The following is a 27,131-nucleotide window of genomic DNA, read 5'->3' as shown; positions in this document are numbered from 1 at the left end:
AACGAACATGGATACACAAACTAACAATCTTGTTGTGTTGTCTACTGTAGGTGTGAGCATATGTGTGTTTATGTCACAAAATGTACTTTTGTAATGAGGATGAGAAGCTGCAAACAAGGAGCCAGAGGCAGGCCATCAGCTGAGGTCAAAGTTTTATTAGAATTCATTCAAACTGCGTGCACACTTGCAAATCCTATCTAAAAGAAAACATACTTGGCAGAAGTAATACATGGCTGTTTAAAAAAAAAAAAAAAAACAACAAACCAGCATCTTAGACGGCCACTTCACTCATTTTTGTTCTATTTGCTATTTTCATCATTGGGCGCATTCTCTGCCATGTTCTTACTTCTACATCCTACATCTGAGGCCTCTGCCGGTGTTCAAGCAGTGCTGATCAGATGCTGGATTTAAAGAGGGGTCCCCGAAAAGGACCCGTTTTCATTTATCAAGCCAAGCCCACAGTACTCTGCTGCACTAACAAAACCCTCAGGGATAACATCAATGTTAATCGCAGTTAGAGATTAGGACTGGAAGTTCTGGAAAGTCTACTCGAGGGACCTTCTTTTAAAAGATTTTATTTGGTTCAGAGAACACTGTGCTACACATGACCCGCTCCATCCGAGTGGCACCGCCATCTGTTTTCTGTGACTTACACTACCCTTTGTATAGGATTCGTTTTGTTTGCCCCAAAATCACCAATCATTTTTGGCTAAAGAAAATGAATTGGTGCTTTTCTTTCTCGAGTTTGTGAATTTTATATATACTTAAAAATTTCCAAATTAAAATTTACCTACCGGTAGTTATAGTATCTCTGTTTTATCAAAAAATAATTTTGTAGTCTAGACTAAAGATAGTGTTCAAAATTAAATAGTCATTAACATTTACTTCTGCTGATCATTTGCAAGCTGGCAAAACACGGCGTTTGATAAATAACAAATAAGACAAAGGCTCCTCTTTCGTATTGTTTTACTGATTTATACATTCATCAAACATTTTCCCCAGAATTGAACAAGAAGTATCTGTGCAGTGCTTAAACAGTTTGGTGACAAAGGCTGATGAGAGTAAAAGCACAGGCTGTACAGAAAGACCAGAGTCCAGAGGGTCCAGAGGCCTCTGTTTGATGAACCTTGCAGTGATCCTGATTGTTGAAGCTGCATCATGTCACAAAGAGCAACTGTAGCAAGTTCAAAACTACAAAAATAGAAATTTTTTTGAAGTGCTACGTTGGCATAAGAGCAACAGTAAGACATCTTTGACAATAAAGCACAGACATTGAGAGCAAGTGAAGGCACCAGCTCAACACAGCTTGATATTTTTCTTTTTCAAATAACTGTATTTAACAAAAACAAAAAAACAAAACAAAAAAAAAAATCAGCATTCAGTTGAGGAATTGTTTTCATGTCTGTTTTTTAAGCTAAAGAAGAAAATCAGAGTTGCCACATTCACTGCCAATTAGCTTAAGTTCTGCTAGAAATCACCTTCTTAGCTGGAGTTCTCTCGTTAATTTTAACCCAGATGAAACAACTCTGTGAGCGATTCAACAAATACATGAGATGCTAACAAAGTAACTGCTTTGTGCAAATACTGCCTTTAATGATCATATACACTACTCAAAAAATAAATGAGGGTAACGCTCAATAATCACAATATCAGAGATAGTCAGGTAAACTTCAGGGACATCAATCTGTTCAGTCAGGAAGCAGAATCCATCATCAATCTATTTCACCTGCTTTGGTGTAAATGGCAACCCCTGCAAGAAGGGAATGGTTTTGCAGGCGGTGGCATGAGCGTTATCAACCATCTGACAGTTTGGCCAGGAACATGCTCTCGAATAGTCCAGTGGAGGTCATTTTATAGGGCTCCTCCTGTTCTTCCTCACAATAATAAGAAGACGATATCAGTTCAGCTGCTGCATTGATACCCCTTTTACTGTCCTGTCCAGCTCCCCTTGGGTAATTGCCCGTCTCCTAGTATTCATCCTCCTGGAGACACGGCAAACCTTCTTGTAACAGCGAGTATGAATGTGCCATCCTGGAGGAGTTAGACTGCCTGTGCAGCAGGCAGTCTAACACTAGCAGTGACACAAGTGAAAAAAGTCACACCAGAGAAAGATCTGTAAGGAGGCATAAGGAGAGAGAAGTGGTCTAAGGCCACCACATGCCAAACCAGTTCATGTTGGGGGGGTTGCATCGTTGCACAGACAGCGCAACTGGTTGCACCAAAGCAAGTGGATGATGTTCACAATGGCTTATGCTTCTTAAGTGGACAGATTGATATCCCAGAAGTTTAACTATCTTTGTGTTATAAGGTGATGATATACTGCAGTCTTGATGAAATTTGAATCCCTTACACGAGGATATAAAGTATTATCTTATGTATGTGTCATAATTCCTTGGGTTGTCTAAACATGGGTACAAACAGCATTTTTATTATTATTCATGCATCTCCATCTTCAAAATAAATATAAGAATAAAAATCAATGGATTTTTGAAATTCATCGACTAAATAAATTTTCATTTGCAACTGTGGGATGGACAAAACTTAGCAGATGAAGCCGTGGCCCTGGTCTGTGGGGAAATCATAAGTGTTTTAGTGCATAGACCCAACAATAAACTGATTAAGTAATCAGCAATAATCAGTAACAACAGTCTTTTGTTGCAGCCTCGACATTAAAGTCCATGTGTATAGAAAAGCCACTTAAGCATTAAAACATCTACACACACAAAGTCGAAACACAAACTGAGATTTGTTGAAGAAAACACGCCAGTGAGCACTGTAAGTTTCACAGTATAAGATTTCTTTAACTCAGAGTTAAAGTGTGAGTTTTCTGCAGGTGCTTGTTTTTGGGAATCAGTTACACATAAGCTGCTTGTTCCAGCAAACTGTACAGGCTCTGATTAATCAGTTTAAAAAGACATACTGTCATTGGGAGGTGTGATCAAATCAGTTGTGATCTGTTTTTCTGCATGGGTTTTCATTGGTCGACTGACTGATTTAATGGTCCTGTCACATATCTGAGTACAGCTGAGTGACCAGGTTTGACAGTTTGTTCCTGTTTCGCTTTAGTCTTTTGCCAATATAGTGGAAAAGCAAAGAATCCTGAAAGCGTGATCTGTGCTCCATGCGGTTAACTTTGAAGATATTGAAAGTTCACCAGAAACTGTGCACAGCGTGTCAAAGATTCACCAGTGACAGATCAGAGAATCCAGCTCTCGTTCCTACGAAGATACTCATCATTCCCGTGAACTAGTTTTGTGCAAAGCAGTGAAAATTCTTTCGCATCGGAATTCTGATCTGACTACTGGGGTTCACCTCCAGCTCTAGCGCTACTGGGAATCCAGGTATTTGAAGGTCCGCTTGCAGAGCTGTGCAGCCGGGCAGGAGCCTCACTCTGATCTTCCTCCTGCTGAGGAGGCTGAGGAGGCAGACGAGAGCTGTGCATGATGTGGGCATCCAACATCTCCAGCAACAGGTCGTAGAGAGGCACTATGTTCTTCACTTTCATGCAGTGGAGGTGGTCCATGCCTTTGTTACTGCACATTGAAAACAAAGTTGGGCGAGAGGTTAACGTAATGACTTTTGATGGGAACAATCTGGTCAGATGAATGTGTTTCATAACACTGCAGGGCTTTGAATAAATCTGAGCTGTAAAATAAATTCATTTACAGATCTGTCTCCCTTTTTTAAAAATATCCAGGTTTTAATAGCATGATGTTGGGTCCTGTTACCTGACATGACGAATATGTGAAAGCAGCATGAGCAGGTGAGCCAGGCGGGTGTACTGCTGCTGGAAGGTGAGACCGGTTTTGCTGATGGCCAACACCAGAGCTTCTGTCACAGCGTCCAGGAGGCGCAGCAGCTTGGACCGGCTCTGCAGGTCCTCGCTGCCGTCTGAGGAACTGAGGCACATGTCTGGAAAGCAAATGGGAAGAAATACACTTTAAGTGTGTCTACACAGTAAAGACTATATTACAGATATCAATATAGGAGTTTAATGTTGGAAGCTAAAGTAAATAAAACATTTTGAAGTGCATTATCCTTTGTAAACTGTGCAAAAACATAACTGGATTTTTCATGCAGACATCTTGATTCGGTCACAGCAGGAAAAGGACAGATGACCCAGAGAACCAGCGTGTGCAACACCACCGGTAACATCAGACTGAACCAGCTAAATGGAATTTATCCACAATTTATTTAAAATGCATACAAAAGATTTAACACCCCCGAAAATAACCACTGGCCTTCCGTCAAAGGATTGTAACCAGGTGTTATAAATACAAATATTTTTCAAGTGTTTTTTTTTTTATTTACTTTGGCATAAAATACAAAGGACAGAAGCAAAAGACTTCTGGTAAGGTAACATCGACTCTTTGCTTCAACTATAAACGGATCAAAAGGTGCTTACGCATGTAGTCTGCGCCCAGAGGTGCATTATGAGCCAGGGGAAAAAAAACTGATTTGATTTTGCAGCCCTTTTCCTACTGTGAAACTTTCTGGTAGCAGAAGTCTGAAAAATCCCCGTGTTTTGTTCAACACTAAAGAAACACTTGTTGTGCTTGCAAATACAGTTTGAAAAGGGCTGACATGCTCAAACATTTAGAAACATCCTGCCAAAGCATCGAACATACAGTTTGCTCAAATATTTGTAGAGTACAGAACAGTGTCTCACAGATGGTGCCTTGTCTGTACACACTGGACTGCCCTGTCTCCGTCTTTAAGGAGTAGTTTTCATTTTGAGGGTCATTAAAATCTCGTCTAAACATTTGCTTGGTTAGAATCTCTCTGCTTTTTATCTCTGGCAGCAGAACTTTAAATCTGTTTTTGGAACATTCTGAGCTACTTTGGTTTTAGTTTTTTCCACTGCTACAAAAAGATTATTCACAAAACATCACCATGGGGTTTTCCACTGTTTGAGAGTTAGTAAGTAACACAGGGGCTCTGGTCTGGGGCTTTCATGCTATTGAATTAGCAGATGTCAAAGGGACTGGCTTTAAATTGACTAAATAAAGTAGTATGATCTTCAACTCCATGCATTTGTTGATCATTTTCTGTGTGTGTGTGTGTGTGTGTGTGTGTGTGTGTGTGTGTGTGTCTATTCTGAGTGTACAGTGCAAAGATCTGGATGACACACCTTAGTTTTACTGCATACAAAAAACGCGACAGTACCCACAGGTGTTTCTTAGTGGTGGGGTGGGTGGTTTAACTGGTTGCTCTCCCAAACCACTGACTAATCAAGTAAACTCCTTTTTTTCCTTTTAAACTATGCCAGACGTTGAACTTCTTAATAACAACGTAACATAATGCCTTTAATATAGTTTGCAAACACCTACTCATTCCTTTTACAAAACAAATGTTGAGCTCCAAAAGCAGCGTGCTCTTGTACGGATGCACAACTACCAACCCCCCCCCCCCAAAAAAAAACAAATAAAATGAATGAGTGGACACATACATAGCATGCATTATAAGTTCATTTTAAAGGTCACAAAGTTCTTTTTAAACTATATGTGAACACTAAACATTTAAATACATTTTTCATCATTTTGTTCTTATCATGTCTCCTCCTCCATCACTGCTCTCTCTCCTCTGTCACCTAATCCTCTTCCTACTCACCTCAAGCCTCATCTCCTGAACTAAAGTCAGGGTGCTAAAACACAAAAACGTGCATAAACATGCTCTTTTATTCCCGATATTGTCACAATTACTTACAGTCAACAGATTAGACATGCATCCATCCTGACAACAAGCCAGCTAAACAACAGCAGCTGGTTAAAGGCTAACATTATCCCAGCTAACGTGAGGCTTGAGTGCCCTAAACAAATAAAAATAAATAAAAATCACACTTTCACACTGATTACATTCTCATATTGCATGAGTGTGCTTTTTGCTAAGTGTCCAAGTCCAAGAATGCTAGATAGATCCATTTCAAAGACACTTTAAGAGTACTTCTTACACAAAAACACACCATGCCTCACATTTAGTTTGTTGGGATCTGATTATCTTAAATGTATTTAGGGTGACTAGGTCCCACAAGGAATCATGTGGTTTTCTTCTATGTGACAGTAAATGCTCTTACTTGAATCTAAACCATATTCTGTAGTCTTGGCCATTTTAGTCAGCTCTGATTTAATAAAAACAAACTTTTAATAACATTTGATTTTTATATTCTGGGGCTGAAGGTGAAACAGCTCTGTAGTCGGCAAAGTCAGACAAAAGTCTGACTTCGCTTGTGGAGGCAATTAAAAAGAAAACATTAATGATCTCACCAGAGAGGCCTTGACCGTGTTCATCTTCACTTATGTACCACCTGCTACTCCAGCTACTTTAGCAGAACCTCTGAGTCCTCATAGCACAGACTGAAACTACACAGTGTTATTTGAAACTACACAGGGAACACTGTGTAGTTTCAAATAACTAGCAGTCTTCACTGCTAGTTATTTGGTTTATGGACATACTTACCATGTGTAGGCTCACAAGATTACATGCTGAGATACCAATCTAACACCCCATTGTGGGTTCATGTTCTGGAGACAAACAAACAGTCTCAGTCTCACTTACGCACATGCACATTAAGCACATGACACTGAGAGTGGACCTCATGTCCGCCCACACAAACATGCTCACTCACTGGAGTTGAGGAGGATCATGACCTTGAGGCAGACGTACTCCTCCCTGTGCAGCCTGAGCTCTCTCACCCTGGTTGTGGCAGCTATCAGCATGTCAAAGATCTCCACAAAGCCCTGGACGCAGTTTCCTTCTTCTCTAAAAAGACAAAAATGTTATTTAATTGCATCACACTCTTGATTTTTACCTCCACAAATTAGCCAGACATAACACAGATGTAACTCCCACCAAGAAGTAAAAGATGATCTGCTGTTTTAACTCTGAAGCACTTTACACAAGAGGAAGGAGAGTAACATTAGTGATGTCTCTCAGCTGGCAGAAAAGATCACCAAAAAAAAAACCCAGAATAGGTGTTTTAGGTTCTTAAATGCTAAAAATGGGTTGTTGTAGCCTATTGCTAGGTGGTTGCCAGGCAACATGATGCCATCGTAATATGCGATGTAGCTAAGAACCTTTAGGAGCCAGATTTGGTTGCTCAAGCCCTGATGGTCTAGGAGGAGTTGACAGACACAGAAACAAACATACAGAGGTTTGGTGTATTATCATAAGATATTGTGTGTAAGTACACTGGGAACCACCAATAACTCTTTTTAGAAGCAAGTGCTTCTAATCAGGCGAGTGAAACAAGGTTTAGGAGGTGGTACCTGCTCAGGCTGAGGTCAGGGCAGAAGATGAGTTTTCCTGGATGGTCCACTGACCTCCACATCAGTCCAATCATCAACACCTCCAGCCAGCAGGACTCCAACAGATGGACCTGGTCTACGAGACTAAGCTCCACAAACCCTGAGAAAAGGATGTAATCATAAAGTACATAGCTGTGAGCAGATGAAGCATATCACAGAAACCTGAATAACGAGTCTAATGAGCAACTAGGCAGCAGCATGAAGAGAAACAGGAGGTAAACAACTTGGTTGGAAGCAATTTTTTCCATCTCATTGTCCGTAAATGCAAAAACAGAATGCTGACCTAAAAATATCCAAACCAAAAAATAAATAAATAAATAAAAAACAATAAAATAAAACCTAAAACAAGCAAAACCCCTAAAAAGACCACCTTTTTACAGGCAGTGCCATTAAGAGCAATGTGAGACTTGATACTGATTAATGAACCAACAAGGTAAAACAAAAACACGGCACCGTCTCAGCAAACAGGTTAAAAAACATAATAACAAGTACTGATTACGAGGCACCTCACAATTTACTAAGAGTTAGATAAATGAAAAAGACCCAAAAAACAGGAACCAGTGTCCCCGAGACAGGCCTTGACTGTGTCTCAGTCTGGAGTAGCCCTTGCTGAAAGGCGGTGGGTTGGGGTCGGTATCTTAGTATCCCCTCGGCTTGTTGCCTGTACACTGGAGTTTTTCCCGATGGACAAACAGTGCCAGGGCCTGCCAGGGCTGCCCTTTGTCACTAATTACCGATCCAGGAGGGGCTCAGAGTAGAGTTGCTACTCCTCCACATCAAAAGGAGCCAGCGGAGGTGTTTCAGGCATCTGACAAGGACACTTCCTGGGTTCCTCCTGGTTGAGGCGTTCCAGGCATGTCCCACCAGGAGAAAGTGGGACATGCCTGGACCTGGGATACGCTGAAGAAATTAGATCTCTCAACTGGCCTGAGAGTGCTGCATTTGTGTTCCCCCAGAAAACGCTGGAGGAGGTGGCCAGGGAGGAAGGTCAGGGCTCATCTGCTTAGGCTGCTGCCCCTGCGACCCTGCCTCAGATAAGAGGTAGAAAATGGATGGATAGATGGAGGTTCCCTCCCACTGGGTGACCACCGATGTGATCACCTAGCGAAGGAAAGTTGTCTTCTGATGGTGTGAAGTTACCGTAAGCTTTCTGTGAGCTTTGACAAGATCTGTCACTCTTTAAATTACTTTTTGCAAAACGCCAAGTAAACTAAATCGACTTGCACCGACAATCATGTCAGAATCAAAATTACACAAAGATTATTGTACTGCTACTCTCACGTTCAATATGATCATTTATGCATACATATGAACACGCATTCCCAATAAACTGCTCAGTGCCACAGACTTGTATGGCCTGTGCTGCTGACTCAGGCTACGACAACAATGAGCATTCAGACAATTCACTTTGAAATTCACGCTTGAAATTAAATGGTTCTTTGCTATAATGATTTATTTCACTTTTTCAGGCTTAAATTTGTTAAATTCACCACAAGCAGTCAGAATTCATTAACAAGGCTACAGAAATCCACCCTTTGTGATACATTGTTATTTCACAGCTCACTGCCAGACTCCAGTTCCATCACTGCTGCTGTGTTTTACAGGCTCAAACGCTAAATAAAGCAGACACAAATGACTGTGCCAAGCCACAAACACATCATTCGCTGTCTTGAGACAGTGAACTGCTCAGCGAGAAGAATAAAATACCTAGATCTGTTATCATTAAAGTAATTTTTACTGATGTTGTAGAAAGACTCTTTGTATAATCTCAAACCAATTGCATTTCTCAATTCAAGCAAACATGAAAACTAGACATAATAACAGCTGTTTCAGGAGCACTTTGAAATGCCCTTGTTTTATATAGAAAAGCTTTCATCTAATACAAGATTCAACTAATCAAAATGTTGTAAATGAGAACTAACGATTAATGATGGCAACTTTGTTACTGTGTGTGTTGTGCTATATACTCACCAGCTCTTTTGTCAAGTGCAAATATTGACTCTTATCAGCTTTCAAATGGAAGCAACTCAGTGCTTTTAAGAAAGTATAGAAGTCAACATGCGAGAGTTCAAACCAAAAATCAGAATGGGGAAAAAAAGGTTATGTAAGTGATTGAACATGGCATGGTTGTTGGTGCCACACTAGTCTAGTCTAAATAGTCTGAAAGAGAGAAAATACATTGTGATCTGAAAAGAAGTCAGCAGCAACTGTAAAAGAGCATCTCTGAATCCGCAATATGTCTCTGAAGCAGATGGACTACAGCAGCTCACTGTGTTCCACTCTTGTCAGCTAAAAACACGAGGCCAAGATTAAAGTTCACACAAGATAACGGACAAGAAAAGACTGGAAAAACTTTTCCTGGTCAAAACTTTAGATGCTAGAGCCAGAATTTGGTGTAAACAACAAGAACGTACAGATCCATGCTGCCTTCTATCAAAGGTTCAGGTTGGTGTAATGGTACAAGTTTGGGCTTCTTAGTACCAACTGAGCCCTGTTTAAATGCCACCACCTACCCAAGTCTTGTGGCTGACCATTTATATTCCTTCATAACTGAAACTATAATGTACTAACTACAACGTCATCTCATGGCTGCTTGCAGCAGGCAAACACACCATCACAAAGCTCAAACTGGTTTCTTGATCATGACGATGACCTCACTGTACTCATATGGCCTCCTCAGTCACCAGATCTTAAACCAACAGAACATCTTTGGGATTTGGTTGAATAGGAGACTCACAATCAATCACATTGATGTTGCCTAAAAATTACAAAAAGAAGTGTATATTTTCTTCATCATGACATGAATTGCTCTATTGGCGAAACACTTATTTGTGTCAGCACTCTGGCTCGAACCATTAATTAAGTGGTATTGCCACATTGCTATGTAACTTTGCACATGCACAGTCGGAGAAAATCTGCTGGTAAAGTGATATTTGAACCCTATTTTTGGACCCGTTTTGTTTTATTAGATTTGAATGGGGACACTGCACATACATTTTCTTCTGATTGACCAATGAAAATGGAAGGTCTGATTCTCCACATTCATTTAGAATTTTTGTTGACCTGAATAACCTGAAGAAGATAAAAAAAAAATTTTAATTATATAAATTCATCTAATTTTTTTTTTGAAATATCACAAAAACAAACACCTGGAATCTTCTTGGCCCAGCTAATCATGTGAACCAGCTCTTTATCTGCCAGGTTGGTGAGCAACATCATGATGCTTGCTTCGGTCAGCGGCCTCTTCGCGTCCTTCATGAGGTAGATATCTGGCGGCTCCGCCTCCAATATCCGCTCAATTAGCTGCTCTGGGGTCAGTGCAGGTTTTTCGGGCTCATTTAATGAACCTTCAGCTGGTCCAGTTATGCCCTTTGGTTCAGCTGTTATGTACTGTGAGGATTGACGGGTTAGCCGCCTTGCCTGCGAATTCCTGTAGTTTCCACGCTCCTTTCGAATACCTGTGAGTAACAAGGCAAGCATTAAATTATAGCCAATTTTAACCCATGTTCCAGACTGTCCATATCTGTTAAATTTTGCTGTTGTTTTCTATATAAGATTGCAATTTTGGGGGGTTAAGAAGGGTAAAGCAAAAATGGCAAGTAGCAAGTCCATCAGTTACAGACAGAAATCACTGAACAGGCTACAAGATCTGGCACCATGTAGTTCCTACTTGGAAAACAAAATGTCGGAATAAACTGAAATCCAAATTTAGAGTATGGGAATCCTATTTACTGCAAACAGATGTTGAAAAGATTTGTTTTGTGTGGAAATGATTAATAGAGCCAGTGGTGGCTTTTAGAGCCAGATCACATTTCTCATATGTAGAAAAAAAACTAAAGTAAAAGCGCTGGAACCATATTAAAGAACAACATTTGGATTAAACTTTATTTCTATCCAGATATCCCTGCATCATTGCAGTGATACCCATAATTAAAACTTCACGTTTTAACCAAAACACTACAAGAGCAGATCAAATGCAGGAATGAAGACTTCTTTAATGAAATGTGAATTAATAGGCAAACAAATACTAAAACATTATGGAATATTAAAACATATATTGTTCTTGCTCTTGCCTATAATGAAACATAGTTCTGTCATGTTGTTGTACGATTCTACAGAAAAAATAGAAATTAACTGATCTTACAAGTAAACAAGAACATTAGAAAAATATATTCAAGCATATGTATAATATCAATACTGTATAATTAGTAATCACATCATTCAAATTTTAGATAAAATAAACCAAACATCATCAGATGACCAAGTTATTTAGGTAATAATCAGAACATCAAGTTACTGTTGGCTGGATTCAGAAAAACAAAATGCAAAAACTTCTATCAGAACTAAATGGTAAATGGCCTGCATTTGTATAGCGCTTTACTCAGTCCCTAAGGACCCCAAAGCGCTTCACACTACATTCAGTCATCCACCCATTCTCACACGCATTCACACACTGGTAATGGCAAGCTACGTTGTAGCCACAGCTGCCCTGGGGCGCACTGACAGACGCGAGGCTGCCGGACACTGGCGCCACTGGTGGCCCTCTGACCACCAGTAGGCAAACATGGGGTTAGTATCTTGCCCAAGGATATTTGGCATGCAGCCAGGAGGCAGCCTGGGATCGAACCACCGACCTTCTGATTAGTGGCTGACCTGCTCTGCCACCTGAGCTACAGCCACCCAGCCATATTTCAGAAATATGAAACAATGTATACATATAATCATACTAACCACATTTGGTCATGCCAACTTCATAGCATTTGCGAAGGCGACATGCCTGGCAGCTCTTGCGGCGGTTCTTGTCAATAGTGCACTGATTGGTTGCCGGGCAGATATAGTCATTGTGTCCTAAAACAAAAAGACACAAAGAGACAGACATTGAGACAAAAATAAAAAGTTGGATAGAAAAAATGAAAAATGAGTTGTATGAAGAAAAATACAATGCAAAGTTGCATCCCTGCACAACAGACAGGCAGACTGAGAATTTCCAGCTTGTGCAGCTTCCAGCAAAAATCATTGATGACAAGCAGTCCTTTGTGGTCAGTTCAAGTCCTCTCTCCGTACCCTGGCCATTTTGCTCAAAGACTTAATTTGCATAGGCAGACATATTGTTTGAACAGTGGTATTTTCAGAAAAATGTCAACTGTGATCCAAAATTACCATCTAAATTCAGTTTAGCATGATATACGCATACTGGTTTGCCTTAATGTATAGCAATGGTTAAATGGTCTAGTTTTGAATATATTTGTTCAAAAGCTCAAAGTGTTGTGTAATACAAGATTATGTCATAACACCTGTAAAATAAAGCTTAAATTGACAACATACAAGTTTTAGCTTCAAATTATCATTATGAAATAAATTTTGATTATAATGGGAAGTTAATGACTTGACACCACAGAATGTGGATTTGTTCCAGGCAAGCCTCTGACTAGGCAATCTGTCAGGCAGCGAGTATAAAAAGCTCTGGGAAACTGGACGTTTAAGTGCACAAAGTTTTCCCTGATAAGCATCAGTAGAATCCTCCAGGTGACAACCAGAAAAGCTTCGTACTGAAGTGATAATAGCTCCAGCGTGTCTCCCCCAAATAGAGATGGGAGCAATTATACCATGTAGGACACAGCTATGAGCCAAAGAAGGCTGTTTGGGGAAATGATGTTTTGGATGGGTAGATAAAACCATCACAAAACACATGAAAGTCAGGGAAACTGCTCTTTGTCCAGCTGTTTTGTGGCCTGTGTGAGAACAGTGTGGATGTCACAAATTTGTACTTAAACGTGGAATATTATCAACTTTATTAAGCATGGGAATAAAAGAGCAGAACTAGTACTAATATAATAGATATAAAGATGGGAATTATAGTGACCACTATCCACAAAACATCCACTAACTGAGCCACGAGGTCCAGCAGGGATGAGTCAAAGCCATCAGACAAAGGTCAGCAGGAGGACATCAGATCATTTACGCGTGTGGAGCTCTGCGCAGACTTGCTAATACTGCACAGAAAGTGCGCTGTAGTGACTCAGTGTCAGCGCTACCAACTATTAAAACAGGAGCATCCAAAATCCACCAAGATCTAGGGTGTAAGGTTATATCCTAGAGGACTTATTAGTTTATTCTTTACTAATAAGTCAGCAAGGCATAAACATAACATTTGGATGGGTACGCGCAAAGGAGTTACGTCGACATTAATATGAAACTGGTGAAGAAAAGCGCAGAAAAGCACAAAAAAGACACTTAGATAAAGTACAAAATAAAACAGAAGTGGTGTGAAACACCAACCAACAAGAGCAAAGTTGCACATCTTTAGATTTGAGAGAAGCAATCAGGACTTTGCAACAGTGACACAGTTTTAAGTAGTGCATGAACATCTGCTCTACCAATCAATCTGCAGTAATATTTACACCTCTGATGACGTCTCACAAGTGTTAGCTTTATTTTCATACCAAGATTGTTTACACAGACTTTGTAATTGCAGAGAAATACTCCATTTATTTTGGTCATTTCATTTTCAAGCAGAAAGCCCCTGGGGGCCTAACAGGTTAAAAGTTAATTCCCAATAAAACCAACTGTAAGTTGTTTAATAACATTGCTGTCTGAATTATTGTTAAAGTCATGAATTATCACCTTTAAAGTGTTTGTGCTAATAACACCATGTACGAGACAGGCATGGAGAGCAGCACTGACTGGGAGAGGCTTTAAACAGATGACATACTCAGTTCAACTTTCAGAATGCACAAGCATCTACTTAAAATCTATTTATTTAATTTATCATCTGTGATATTATTAGGTACGGAGCCCCGCAGGGGACATGGGAGAAAAAAAAATTAGGGAGAAAATAAAATAAAATTAAGACGGACTTTTGCGAGATCTCGCAAAACAAACTCGGGATCTCGCAAAAGTATTGCGAGATCTCGCAAAAGTTTTAGCCGCATTCTTCGGAGGCCGCCAGCTCGAAGCCGACCGGGAGGTCGAGGCACGATGTGCCGGGAAAGCGGTGTTCCTCCCGGCTGTAGTAGGTCTCGACCTCCCGTTAGCTTCGAGCTAGTGGGTGTCAGATCTCCAAAAACGTCGGAGCACTTTTGCAAATATGTGATGTCTTGTAAACCGAGCAGGTATCTGACGTTTACACAACTACATTCACGCCTCAAAATATCTTAAAAGTGTATTTTGTGACCCAGAAAGAGTAATATTACAACTAAGTAGCTGCCGCTATTGTTCGAATTCAACTTTTGCGAGATCCCGAGTTTGTTTTGCGAGATCTCGCAAAAGTTTTGCGAGATCCCGAGTTTGTTTTGCGAGATCTCGCAAAAGTTTTGCGAGATCCCGAGTTTGTTTTGCGAGATCTCGCAAAAGTTTTGCGAGATCCCGAGTTTGTTTTGCGAGATCTCGCAAAAGTCCGTCTTAATTTTTTTTTTTCTCCCTAATTTTTTTTTCTCCCATGTCCCCTGCGGGGCTCCATAATTAGGTACAATTAGAATGTAATATTCATCTCCCTTAAATAAACAGGCATCCAACTGAGAAAATTAGCTTTTCAACTTTGCGACTCATTTTATTTCTCTATCTGATAAGAAAACCATTCGGTCAGACAGTTATTTGTTGTGAATGAAATACAGTTTCAAGCACTTTTAAGCACCACATTTGAAATTCAAGCACTTTTCAAACCTTGAAAAGTGTATTAAAATTCAAGTATTTTCAAAGATTTCAAGCAATTGTTCGAACCATATGTATGTTTTGTCTCACCTTGGATGCTCCTCTTGAAGAAGGCCTTACACCCCTCACACGACCAGACTCCATAGTGGTAGCCTGAAGCATAGTCATGACACACAGCACAGTAGTGGAGGTCTGCCTTCCCACCTGAAGACGCCATGCTCTCCTCGCTCTCCTGGGAGCGCCTCCTCACACTCTTGCTAACAGACAGTTTTGAGTCATGATTTCTTCCCAAGACAAAAACATGTAGATTAAGTATGCAAAACAGTTGATTAAAAGTAATACACAGTAATAAATCACTGAATCAGTAATGTGATTACAGATGATTATTTTTAGCTTGCTGTAGCTTTAGTTGAAAAAGAAAAAACTGGAGAAAAAGGTTACTAAAAACAGCTGTTCAATAAATAACAGGTTAAGTACTAATTGAATAATCATTAGCTGGCCAACTACTGATTAAAGAGCACAGCGTAGTCAAGGTGTTGCGCCCAGTCCTACCTGGTTGTTATAACACTGTCCCACGGAGTCTGGGCTGACTGGCCTTGCTGGGATCGACCCTGGGGGCAGTGCAGCGTAATGGGCGTCCCCACACGGCTGTAAAATAAAGAGGCGCTCAGAGACTGATGGACAGAGGAGCATTCAGAAATGCTCGGACCACCGTAGCTGAAGATAGTTGGACTGTAAAAAGGTATGGTGGTGAAGTCATGGCCGAGGTCGGTATATGGTGAGCGGATACAGATGGGCTGGCTTGTTTCATGGGACAGACCAGGAGAAGAGGAGCCGAGGATCGGGGAGAGAATGCAGCTACCAGCTCGGCTGGAGTCGATCTCCTCGAGCTGCAGCAGCTTCTCAGGCGAGGAGGCAGCGGCCATCATGACACCAAACGCTTCTAATATCACTTGAATTACTACATTACCGGCAACTGGAAAGAGTCGCCAAAAAACAACAGAGCTAAGAGAGCTACCTCAGAGCTCACATGGTCAAAGCTGAGAAATGGATTTTACTTTGCTTTCTGCTCGGCATAACTGAATATCCTCGTGAAACAGTCCAGAAGATGGAGGTTTACAGGAGAGGAGTGTAAGACAGGGTAGGAGGGATGTTCACTATTCCTTCTCAGTCCTGCCATGGGTTTTTCATCAGTAAAAGCAGCAGAACTTTCCACCTGGACAAGAAAGAAGAAGGGACAGGTTGATATATTGAAATACACGGCATGACCTGCGATTGTAGATGAAATAAATATATTTCATTTACAATCTCTTCTTTTAAACTTTGGTAAAACTTCATACTTAGCTCCCCTGATAATATCGGAGTACAATCAGTTTACAGAAAAAAAGGAAAAAAGTAGAATCAAAAAGAACGAAAAGAGTGGGAGCAGTAGTCCCAGCTAAGCCTACCACTCCCACTCCACAAAGAGAAGCTACAGGGTGTATAGATTTCTCCAAACACTGCACATACTAGGCTTATACGTGGCATGCACATAGGAGGAATTCTAGTGAAATTCCTGAATCACTGGAACTGGTGCAAAATTGAACCCTTCTAACTGTCTGAGCCCCTCGCCCCATCTCTAGGAGTGAGCCCACACACTCTTCAGCGGAAGCTTACTTTTGCACAGTGTAGTGGTTTATAGGGCTGTGCGATATGACCAAAATCTCATATCTCGATATAAGAATTCTATCGTCCGATAACGATATAAATCACAAAAATGTAACATTGTCTGTAAATTCTGTGAATCTCGGGCAGCTCGACTTGCGTGAAGTGTTTCCAGCTGCGCGTCCTTTACCCGGAGTCGAGTGTTTTAACCGATGCATGAAACTATACATTTATAGACACAAGTTGTAAAGGCCGCCGTTTTCTTTGTATTTATTACACGGCGTGCTGCGGGGAAAGCCTGTTCTAACGTTTGAGTCTAAGGTTTATTTTTTACTTCTCATCTGTAAATAATCTGCTCTTTCACGTGATTCAGTTTATTTTGAAAAGTCTCAACAGGATAGCTTTATTGTGAAAGGTGTATGTGGAACATAAACAAGCCACACACGAAGGTGTTATCGTCGCTGTTACTAACGACAACGCATAAAAACAGGCGCTTGTCCGTCAGTAGTGTGGTTATATTACATATAAGAGAAAGGAAGAACTTTAAGAAATTAATATAGCCACTACAGTGACCATCAGAACGATGAAAAAATATAAAAATGTCCTCTCACACCAGGACAACAACAACAACAACACCATGGTGATTGGCCTCATCAACGACAACGATGAGGTACAGGGAGGAGGTGGATCGTCTGGCTGAGTGGCGCGACAGAAACAACCTGCTGCTTAATACCGAGAAGACCAAGGAGCTCATCGTGGACTACAGGAGGAATGCTGACCCACATCCACCCATCTACATTAAGGGGACGGCTGTGGAGCGTGTGAGCAGCTTCAAGTTCCTGGGAGTCCACATCTCCGAGGATCTCATCTGGACGACCAACTGCTCCAAGCTGGTCAAGAAGGCTCACCAGTGCCTCTTCTTCTTGAGGATTCTGAGGAAGAACCACCTGTCCTCAGACATCGTGGTGAACTTCTATCGCTGCACCATCGAGAGCATCCTGACCAACTGTATAACAGTCTGGTACGGGAACTGCTCTGCCTCGGACCGGAAGGCGTTGCAGAGGGTTGTGAAAACTGCCCAACGCATCTACAGGAAGCGGTGTCTGAAAAGGGCTGGGAAAATCACCAAAGACCCCAGTCACCCATCACATGGACTCTTCACCCTCCTGCCCTCTGGGAGGCGCTACAGGAGCCTCCGGACTAAGACCACCAGGTACTGGAACAGCTTCTTCCCCACAGCTGTCAGACTCCTGAACTCTGCCTCCTGACACCTGACTCACATTAAACACATGGACTGGACACACACACACCCACACCCACAACCACCTACACACACACACACACACACACACACACACACACACACACAAAAAAAATGGACAACTGTACCCTCATACACACAATAATAACAACATGGACTGAACCACCACTCACAACCACTAGCACTTTATATAGCCTCTGTAGAAATTATCCACATATCTCACTTATCTTAACTGCACTACTTTATAGTTCTGTGCAAATAATCATTCTGTACAATACAATAAATTTTAATTCAACAACTGTTTATAACCTGCATATCTCATATTTCTGTATAGTTTTTTATATTTATATCCTGTTCATAGTCTGTACATACTTATAGTTATAGCATATTCATAACATACTTCATACCGTGTACATTATAACATACTAGAGCAGGGCGATATGACCAAAAATATTTATCACGATATACATTTTAAAATTTGCGATAACGATATAATTGACACTAGACAAAATACTTTACAACTCCACAACTTTATTTGTGCAAAAAAACCAGCAATGTATTTTCACTTAAACAAGCAGCTGTTTTTTATGTGCATTACAGTTATATAAAAATGTAACAGTGCAAATGCAAATTCCTTGCTGATAGTTTAACCAAAAGGCATTTCCAGTGGAAACTGGCCGACATATCCTCAGCATAACAATGTATAACATCCACAAAACTTAAAAAGAGGTTATACACACACAACACGGTAATATTATGTTGAAGCACAGTACGTATCACTCCGCGAGGCTCCTGCCTACGATAGCCGTAATGCTCCGACAATCCATCAAGCGGTGCGGGTTCATAGCTTAGCAAAGTCATACTAAAACATTTGACAGATTTTCGAGCGCCGTGTACGACATAAAATCGTTTCGAGGTCAGTAAACACAACCAGAATTCATACATAAGGCACACGGGATTATAAGGGGCACTGTCGATTTTCAGAAAAATCAAAGGATTGATTTTAAGTGTGCCGTATTTTCCAAAAAAAACACGGTAATAACGACGGCCCGCTAGCATGCGCTACCAGAAATAGTGCTTTGTTGTGTATCTGACGGACGAAAGCTAAACCAGTTCCACACCACTGAAGTTGTAGCATTTTTACAAACCAGTTCTGGTTCATCCGTTTCATTCAACGATCCAGTTTCGCTCTTCTCATTCTGCGTCGCCGCCATGCGCTTATGTAAACATAGGCACTGCGCATGCGCGTTTTACCCATATTCTATCGCGATATTTCATTTTCCTATCTTTGCCCAAAATTACACCGGTATTACCGTGAACGGTATGATATAGCCCAGCCCTATAATCAGAATCAGAATCGTGTTTATTGGCCAAGTATATGTGCAGACACATACAGGGAATTTGGTTCCGGTAGATGGTGGCTCTCAAGCACAGCAATGTAAATCACACACACACACACACACACACACACACACACACACACACACACACACACACACACACACACACACACACACACACACACACGTGTCTATATATACACACATTACACATACATACACAAAGCTGTGTAAACCAACTATAAATAACGAATCTAAACTTATATACATAAAATACAGAAATGAATGAGGTGGAATGAATACTACAAAATGTACATAAGGTGCAGTTGCAGTCTGGCAGTGGGAGCAGTGTGACAGGTCAACTGTTAAGAAGGGAGATGGCGAGGGGAAAGAAACTGTTCCTGTGTCGGGTGGTCCTGGTCTGCAGGCTTCTGTACCATCTGCCAGAGGGCAGCAGATCAAAAAGTCTGTGTGCAGGGAGTGAGGGGTCTGTGATGATTTTCCCTGCCCGTTTCCTGGTTCTTGAGAGGTACAGATCCTGGATGGAGGGCAGGGGGGTGCCGATGATCCTTTCTGCTGCCCGTACAGTCCGCTGCAGTCTGCTCCTGTCCTGTTTAGTGGCTGCTCCATACCAGACTGTGATGGAGGAGCACAGGACAGACTCAATGACCGCAGTGTAGAACTGGATCAGCAGCTCCTGTGGAAGACTGTACTTCCCCAGTTGTCTCAGGAAGTACATCCTCTGCTGGGTCTTTTTGAGGATGGAGTTGATGTTGGTCTCCCACTTCAGGTCCTGGGAGATGGTTGTACCCAGGAACTTGAAGGTCTTCACAGTTGACACAGGGCTGTCTGATATGGTGAGGGGGAGCAGAGTTGAGGGATGTCTCCTGAAGTCCACTGTCATCTCTACAGACTTAAGAGTGTTCAGCTCCAGATTGTGCTGACTGCACCAGAGTACCAGCCGCTCAACTTCCTGCCGGTATGCAGACTCATCACCATCTTGAATGAGGCCAATGACAGTGGTGTCATCTGCAAACTTTAGGAGTTTGACAGCCGAGTTCTTGGAGGTGCAGTCGTTAGTGTAGAGGGAGAACAGTAGTGGTGAGAGGACTATAACATACCATAATAGACCTATTTCTGTAATATACTCACATATCTATATTATTGCTAATATATATTGTAATATATCTATATCGTGGCTAAAGCACTTCTGGATAGATGCAAACTGCATTTCGTTGCCTTGTACCTGTGACATGTGCAATGACAATAAAGTTGAATTCTATTCTATTCTATTCTATTTTTTAAAACAGGAAGATTACTTAATAGGACTAGATTTTGCAATCCCAAGTGATTCAGCTCAGTACTTGTTCCGAGTGGATTTTGAGGCATCTGTTCAGTTGGTTCCAAGCAAACAGATAAATTACAATGTATGATGAATAGAGCAAAGACCAAAAGCGAAACTAAACAACAAAAACAGACAAAAGATAAAATCATGTTGCTCAAATAAATGCTAAACTTTTTCCTTCTGCAGAGACCGTGTAAATAAGCAACTGTTTAACAGAACATATCAGTATATTTGTTGTTCCCACAGCTTGTTTTCGCTGCCCTTGAGTGTCCAAAAAACATCAGTTACTGCAACGGATTCGAAGGTGAATTTGCCTTAAAACCAATTTGCATTTTCATAAATACTAAATTAGGGCTGCTCAATTAATCGAATTTTAATCACGATTACGATCTGGGCTTTCAACGATCATTAAAAATGACTGAGCCGATTATTAGCCCCTCCCTCATTTATCCGCGACACCTTAAAGGCCGGTCTGTGAAAATATTGTCGGGCATAAACCGGTCCGTGGCGCAAAAAAAGGTTGGACCCGAGGGAAGCTCGGAAAGCTAAGCAGAAGTTATTTGGAGAGGAGAGTGACTGCCGTTGGTTGAAAAGAGAGGTAAAAAAAACTTCAGTGGTGTTGCACACTATTTTATATTATTTTTTTAAAGTCATTGTTAACCCTTTAAAGCCGGTCAGAGCAGCACGCTCCGTTTTGTGTAACTATTTTTAAATCCCTGTAGAACCTGAACCGTGTAAGCTAGCGCAATAATTTGTTTTGCATATGAAACCGGAGGAGTTGTACTTACATCTTATGCCATCAGCTTGTCCTCGGTCCTTCCACATATAGCTTTGCAAAAATTGCATAAAAAGCGCTTGCAGGAACAAAACAGCAAAACACAAAACCAGAAACACGCTTTGCCGATCCGATCAGCTGTTCGTAACACTTCCCACAGTGAAACAGGCGCGAACTATCGCATGTCCGCCATTTCCTGGCCGAAACCGGAAGTGACGTCATTTTTGCGGAAATGTAGTTTTTTTTACTTGTAGGCCTTAAAAGCCTATACTGGTCATGTTTGACTTTTCTGAATAGTTTCTGGGATGCTTAGAACTCAAATTGCACTGCTGGAAATATTTTATTTTGATGCACCTGCTGTTTTCTTTGCAAATCTGCATCATAGGATTGTTTTTTCGTTTTTCCTGCAGTATATAAAAATTGCTGTATCGCCAAAATAAAACTATGAAGATACTCAAAATAAATTTCCTGTTGTTGTAAACTATTTTTTGCAACTTTTTTGTATTTAAAGTTTTGAGGGATAAACCTCTTAAATTTCTCCAAGTAGAAATATATGTAAAAAAACCAAAAACGATTTTCAATTTTTTTGTAGTTTATTGCACTTTTTTGCAATTAATGTAGTTACTATGGACTTAATGCATACATATTATTAAAATATGGGCTATAACAGTTGTATAGCAACTTGAAATGCTCCCACAAATGGCACTACAACATGTAAAAAAATAATATAAGCTCTGGCGGACTTGGTTCTATAGTAGGTCTTAAAGGGTTAAATAAATATCGTCAAATAATCGAGATCTCAATTTCAGTGAAAATAATCGTGCTTATCATTTTTGCCATAATCGAGCAGCCCTATACTAAATGCAAAAATGTGCCACATCTACTTTGAGTATATTTGGAGATTTTTACAATAACTAAGGCAAACACTTGCTCCCAAATTAGCCTCGACACACAACGAACTGAATGGTTTTTTATAAACATATCTGGTTTGATAAATGATCCACTCCTTAGCTGATGACAGATAATTGATTCTTCTATGGGTTTATAATCCTTTCCTTTCCTGAATGACTGAAAATCAAAGCCTATGAGCCAATTTCTGAGGTTTAAATGCACTGGTTGCCAGCTCATCGGTTTCTCCTTAATACTTGGGGAATGATATATGATTAAAAGTAGATCAATGGATCACAAAAACCTATAAATCAATAACGAGTCGGCATCTGATTACCTGTAATTTGAGGAATGTGTGCTGGTGAAAGCATTAAAGAAGAACAGAGCAGGAGAAGGAGGACTAGTTGCCAGCTCATCGGTTTCTCCTTAATACTTGGGGAATGATATATGATTAAAAGTAGATCAATGGATCACAAAAACCTATAAATCAATAACGAGTCGGCATCTGATTACCTGTAATTTGAGGAATGTGTGCTGGTGAAAGCATTAAAGAAGAACAGAGCAGGAGAAGGAGAACTAGTTGTCTTCTTCAACTAGTCTCACAGTGATTCTTGTGACCTTGTGTCTGTAGATGGTGAATGTTCCTCCCAAAACAGATGAGTCACATTAAAAGAGATTGCGGCAAGGTTTTTCTTCTTTAATTACCAATCCTGGCTAAAAGCAGATGTGGAAGAGTTTTTGTTTCCTTTGAAGCTTTGACCTTGCCTTCAGACTTCCTCACTGTTACACTCTCTAGAAGTTGGCAACTTATTGTGGGAGAAAAGCTCCCTGCACATCTTGCTGCCCCTACTATCGGCTCACATGGTTATAAGGCTTTAAATTTCAAGTCAAGCAGTTGGGAAATCTTACTAAAGGATTCTTATTACCATTTCTGCATCTCCAGCTAATTCTGTTACAAAGTGACAGTGACGCCAGGACAAAAACCTGTTGCATCGTGAAAACAAAGGGTTTCAAATTTTAAAGATCTTTGTTGAATGATGAAGCAGATTTATGGCCATCTCTAAAACCTCACTTTCATGTCTTTGTGAGTTTAAAAACCAATTTGATGGGGTGCTGTTTGCTTTAGTCCTCTAAATGTCAGAGAAAAGCACTTGTGTCCAACTGAAGCAAGTATTTATTAAGCAATGGATGTTGTTTTAATCTAAAGGCATCTTAACCAAATAATTCCACAGCACCCATAGTGAGTGACCGAGGAAGCGGTTACCGCTGCACTACTAATCTTGACTAGTTTGGAACTTATTCTACTTCTTTTCTCTATTTTTACAACAAAAACAATTAAAGTGTGAATGCTGGCCCTCTTGGTCAGGTCTCTCTTTCGCCTTGATAAATAAAAGATTAATTTAAAGAATATAAATATTTTTCATTTGCAGTGCATTAGGAGAGCTAAGGATATCTCACCAAAAATGATGTCGTGTGGTGGATTATACAGACAGAAACCTCAGAGACTATGCATCATGTGGAAAAGAAAGCATACCTTCTTTCAAGCCCAAATCATCTCCCATCCAATACCATACTTGAGACTGGTACGAGGATTTTCTGGTTACATGCCGTGTTTCGTTTTCTCCAACCGTGGTGCAGTGAATTATAGCCAAACATCTCCACTTTCTCTACAAGTATTGTGGTTTGTTCAGATGCAACTTAGCAAACCTAAGTTGTGCTGTTATTCAGAAAGGTAAGAGGCTTTTTCCTGTCAATATTTACTGGCAGGCCATACCTGTTCAATCTTTTCATCGTGTTCAGTCATGAATTTTGACATTTAGCATGCTATCTGACATCTAGAGTAACCCTTTCCAGATTGATGGGCAGCAACAGTTGTTTCTTCAGGCTCATGGCTGTTGTCTTTCCTGTTTGGCGTTGTTCTAATGCACACCTGAAAAATCCAGACCAGCAAACTGCCAAAAGTTTTGCTTTTATAGGAGGTGCTTACGCCTGCCCTGCTTGTTGATCAGGTAATCCCGGGCATTTGAATCAAGTGCATCTGGCTGCTACTTACTACTTGTATTCTGGCTTAATTTTTGTATCATTAAAAAAAAGACACTGTGTAGTATGTCATGTGTTGTTGTACAGCTGAGACGGATTTATCCGTCTTTTGCTGAGGACGAGATTATTTTTATTATATTCTTGCACATAAAACGTTACAGTTACACACAGAAGGTGTACTTTTTCCCCACATGACTCAAGATTACATAGTTATAAATCCTCATAGAAATACACGTGCGTTAAAAAAGTCAAATCAATCTAAACTAGCAACAACACTATCTGTTCCCAATTATTTGTCAGAATAAACAAAATCTCAAGGCCGTGTCGTTCCCTTATCCTAAAACCTTACAGCCTCCCTAAAAAATCAGGAAAAAATGGCCTTTGCAAAAACAGTCCTGCCTTACTGCACACGGCAAATACGTGGGGATGTTGGTGTAGGATAGTGCCAGAGAACGTGCAAAATATTTCACTGAAATGCACCAGGGAAGTGTTCTGTCTCAGACGATATGCAAATACCTTTCAGAAGAAAATTAAACACTTCAGTCGGCAACAATTAGAATGCATAATTTGAGGCTTCTTTGCACCACTTGCTCAGTTAAACATTAATTAACTCAATTACTTAGTCTCCCTGTACACTTTAAATTGATCCAGAATGCAATACATTTGAATCTTCCAGGCTTATTTGTACAACATAATCAGCAATTATTCAAGATGGATTTAATAGATACAAAGGGAGATTTCTGAATTTAGTGTAAGCCAAGACAAAAGCAGTACTAACTTCACCTGCCTGACAATTCCAGATAGATCAACAACAAAAAAGTAGAAATATACCTGAAGATCTGTTCCAATAGAAGTAATAAGTGATACATTTCCTGAGTGGCCGTAGTTATTTCCTTCAACTAATTTGAAGGAACTGCACTGTAATAGTCGGTATTAGCTGTATTGTTATTTCCTATTGGCATTTTAGGGTCCGTAATGAAATGGAAATAGGAAATACTAATCTGTTCTCTAATTATTAGGCATTAAGACAATTGTATGAGCAGATAATAGCATTACTGACTGAAATAAGCATTTCCACAAATAAGACGTCATCTACCTGTGTTAGTGGTCAGTACTTCTCTGTTTATGCTGATTTGTTTTCCTGGCACAAAACGTTAATATTCAAGGGAAAAATAGACAGGAAAAAAAGGTATTGTTCTGCTTCAGTTATCTATCAAATTGCTGTTTTAAACATCAGTATTCCACCCAGGAATTCACAACTGATGCATCCTTAATTTTAACTAACGCTTCCCTCATGCTAAACAGCAAAAACAGTCACATTTGTTTGTATAGCTCTATTCAGACACAAGGAACATGGAGTACCTCAGAAACATTTAAATCATGGCTACAGGTGATACAGGATGCACAATCAATCATGACAGAAACAGAATAACAACAATTAGAATCGAAGGACACAGATCTCTACTTATATAAATCTGGCATGTTAATCCCTGCCGTAGAAGTGATCATCATTGCAAATAAGTGTTGTTTCTTCAAAAAAAAGTCTCACAAAGTGTGAGAGGAGAGCTCTGATCACCTCCCCTGAACAACTTCTGTAACTCAAAAAGTCGATAATAAAACACCACTTCTCTCTAGGTCGAGTCAGTGCACACTGGCCTCATATTAATTTAATTGCTAATATTTAATAGTCTACATCTTGAGACAAGTCAGGGCCACAACTAATGACTGCACTTATTATCATATTATCTGAAATTGTGTGCTGAAGTAAAATTTCCTCATTTTCCTCACCCAGGCTGGAGTCAAAGTAAAGCTATTCAGCTGTCAAAATTAAAAGAGGGATAAAAGCTTGTTATATTTGCCAGACCAAAGCTAAAATAAATGAATTTTAAAAAAGCTTAAGGGAAGAAAAATGACACCAAATCATCTGTAAAAATAAGATCACACAATCTTAAGCTTCACTTCTTACCTGCTGTGCCATGGACCAGATAAGTATAACTGACCTATTAGCACCAGAGCTAACTGTTTAAATAGACGACCCTGGAAATAACTACATATCTTGTATGATATGCACAAAGGAAAGGAAATTCTTCCTGTGAGCTTGACCCTAGCAGAGCAGACAGCTGGCCGATAGCAGCCTCTTGTTTACACAGTGATAAGTGCTTTTTGAAGTGGCCTTGTGTTCACATTAGACTTGTTGAAATGGAAAACACTGATTCTCCACAAAAGTGCACGCAAAATACAGAAACGAAAGACCCTACAGCCCTAATGATCCAAGAATACACTGGAGGCTAACAGACCTTAAACGATAAAGGAACTAGTAAGATAGTTTGCGTATTAATAGCCTCCTTGCAGTTAAATCATATCCATACGACCTTAAACTTTTAAAGAAGCTTTTCAAAGATCGATTACATCCAGTTAAGATCTATGAATGGTTATTTTTAAAATACACTGGTCAGCTAAAGTCCTTAAAAGCCTATGTAGTGATTTCTTGCTGGAGTTTATTCTGACCACCTGTTATCTATGTTATCTGTATTTTATGCGCTTTCTACTACAGGTGCGGGCCTTGTTGCATTGATATTTGACCCCGCAACAATAAATCTGAGGGACAGCGGGGAGTCTGTGAGCGTCCTCTGCTTCAAAACGTATGTAAACGCGTGAAAAATAGTATTACCTGTTCCTTCAGAAACACCAATGGCAGGGGAAAGTTTTCAGGCCGACCCCACCGAGTCCCCTCGTGGCGTCATGCGTGGGTAAAAGTGTAAAGTCAAGTATTAAATAGGGCTGTCACGAACCGCTTAAAGTCCAAGCTCCAAGTTCACAGACAGCCCTGTTGCGCTGATATGAACCGCGGCTTTCAGCTCAGAGGCTAACGACCAGCAGCGTT

At 40.4% G+C, this 27,131-nt stretch overlaps 1 protein-coding gene and 1 long non-coding RNA gene across 5 annotated transcripts; one reads left to right on the top strand and one right to left on the bottom strand.

The window, feature by feature from the left end:
- Positions 1 to 134: 134 nt before the first annotated feature.
- Positions 135 to 27,131, bottom strand: esr2a (estrogen receptor 2a). Of its 4 annotated transcripts, none has more exons than XM_082504949.1 (9): positions 26,919 to 27,131; positions 15,507 to 16,170; positions 15,045 to 15,238; positions 12,036 to 12,152; positions 10,454 to 10,762; positions 7,266 to 7,404; positions 6,626 to 6,759; positions 3,729 to 3,912; positions 135 to 3,533 (listed from the first exon to the last, which is right to left on the bottom strand). In XM_082504949.1, the coding sequence occupies exons 2-9, from the start codon at positions 15,881 to 15,883 to the stop codon at positions 3,299 to 3,301; spliced, it is 1,689 nt and encodes a 562-aa protein (XP_082361075.1). In that variant the 5' UTR covers positions 15,884 to 16,170; positions 26,919 to 27,131; the 3' UTR covers positions 135 to 3,298. The 4 variants fall into 4 exon arrangements, with proteins under 4 accessions (XP_082361075.1, XP_082361077.1, XP_082361076.1 ...); XM_082504951.1 differs by having other exon boundaries at positions 15,045 to 15,211; XM_082504950.1 differs by lacking the exon at positions 26,919 to 27,131 and adding an exon at positions 26,214 to 26,892.
- Positions 3,919 to 5,430, top strand: LOC309688893. Its single transcript, XR_014271189.1, has 2 exons — positions 3,919 to 5,070; positions 5,103 to 5,430. It is a non-coding gene; the product is annotated as an uncharacterized lncRNA (long non-coding RNA).

The sequence above is a fragment of the Aulonocara stuartgranti genome (assembly GCF_965226115.1).
Source record: "Aulonocara stuartgranti genome assembly, chromosome: 15".
NCBI classification, from domain to species: Eukaryota; Metazoa; Chordata; class Actinopteri; order Cichliformes; family Cichlidae; genus Aulonocara; species Aulonocara stuartgranti.
Note: the sequence above shows the minus strand (reverse complement) of the source record. Positions and strands in the feature narration are given on the sequence as shown.

What these genes read in the sequence shown, in the direction of transcription:
- esr2a (XM_082504949.1), bottom strand. Translation starts at nt 15,883, where the DNA reads ATGATGGCCGCTGCCTCCTCGCCTGAGAAGCTGCTGCAGCTCGAGGAG. An exon ending in CTTCAAGAGGAGCATCCAAG is followed by an intron (nt 12,153 to 15,044) that starts GTGAGACAAAAC and finishes TTTTTGTTTTAG; the next exon opens with GACACAATGACTATATCTGC. An exon ending in CTGGGCCAAGAAGATTCCAG is followed by an intron (nt 7,405 to 10,453) that starts GTGTTTGTTTTT and finishes TCCTTTTCTCAG; the next exon opens with GGTTTGTGGAGCTTAGTCTC.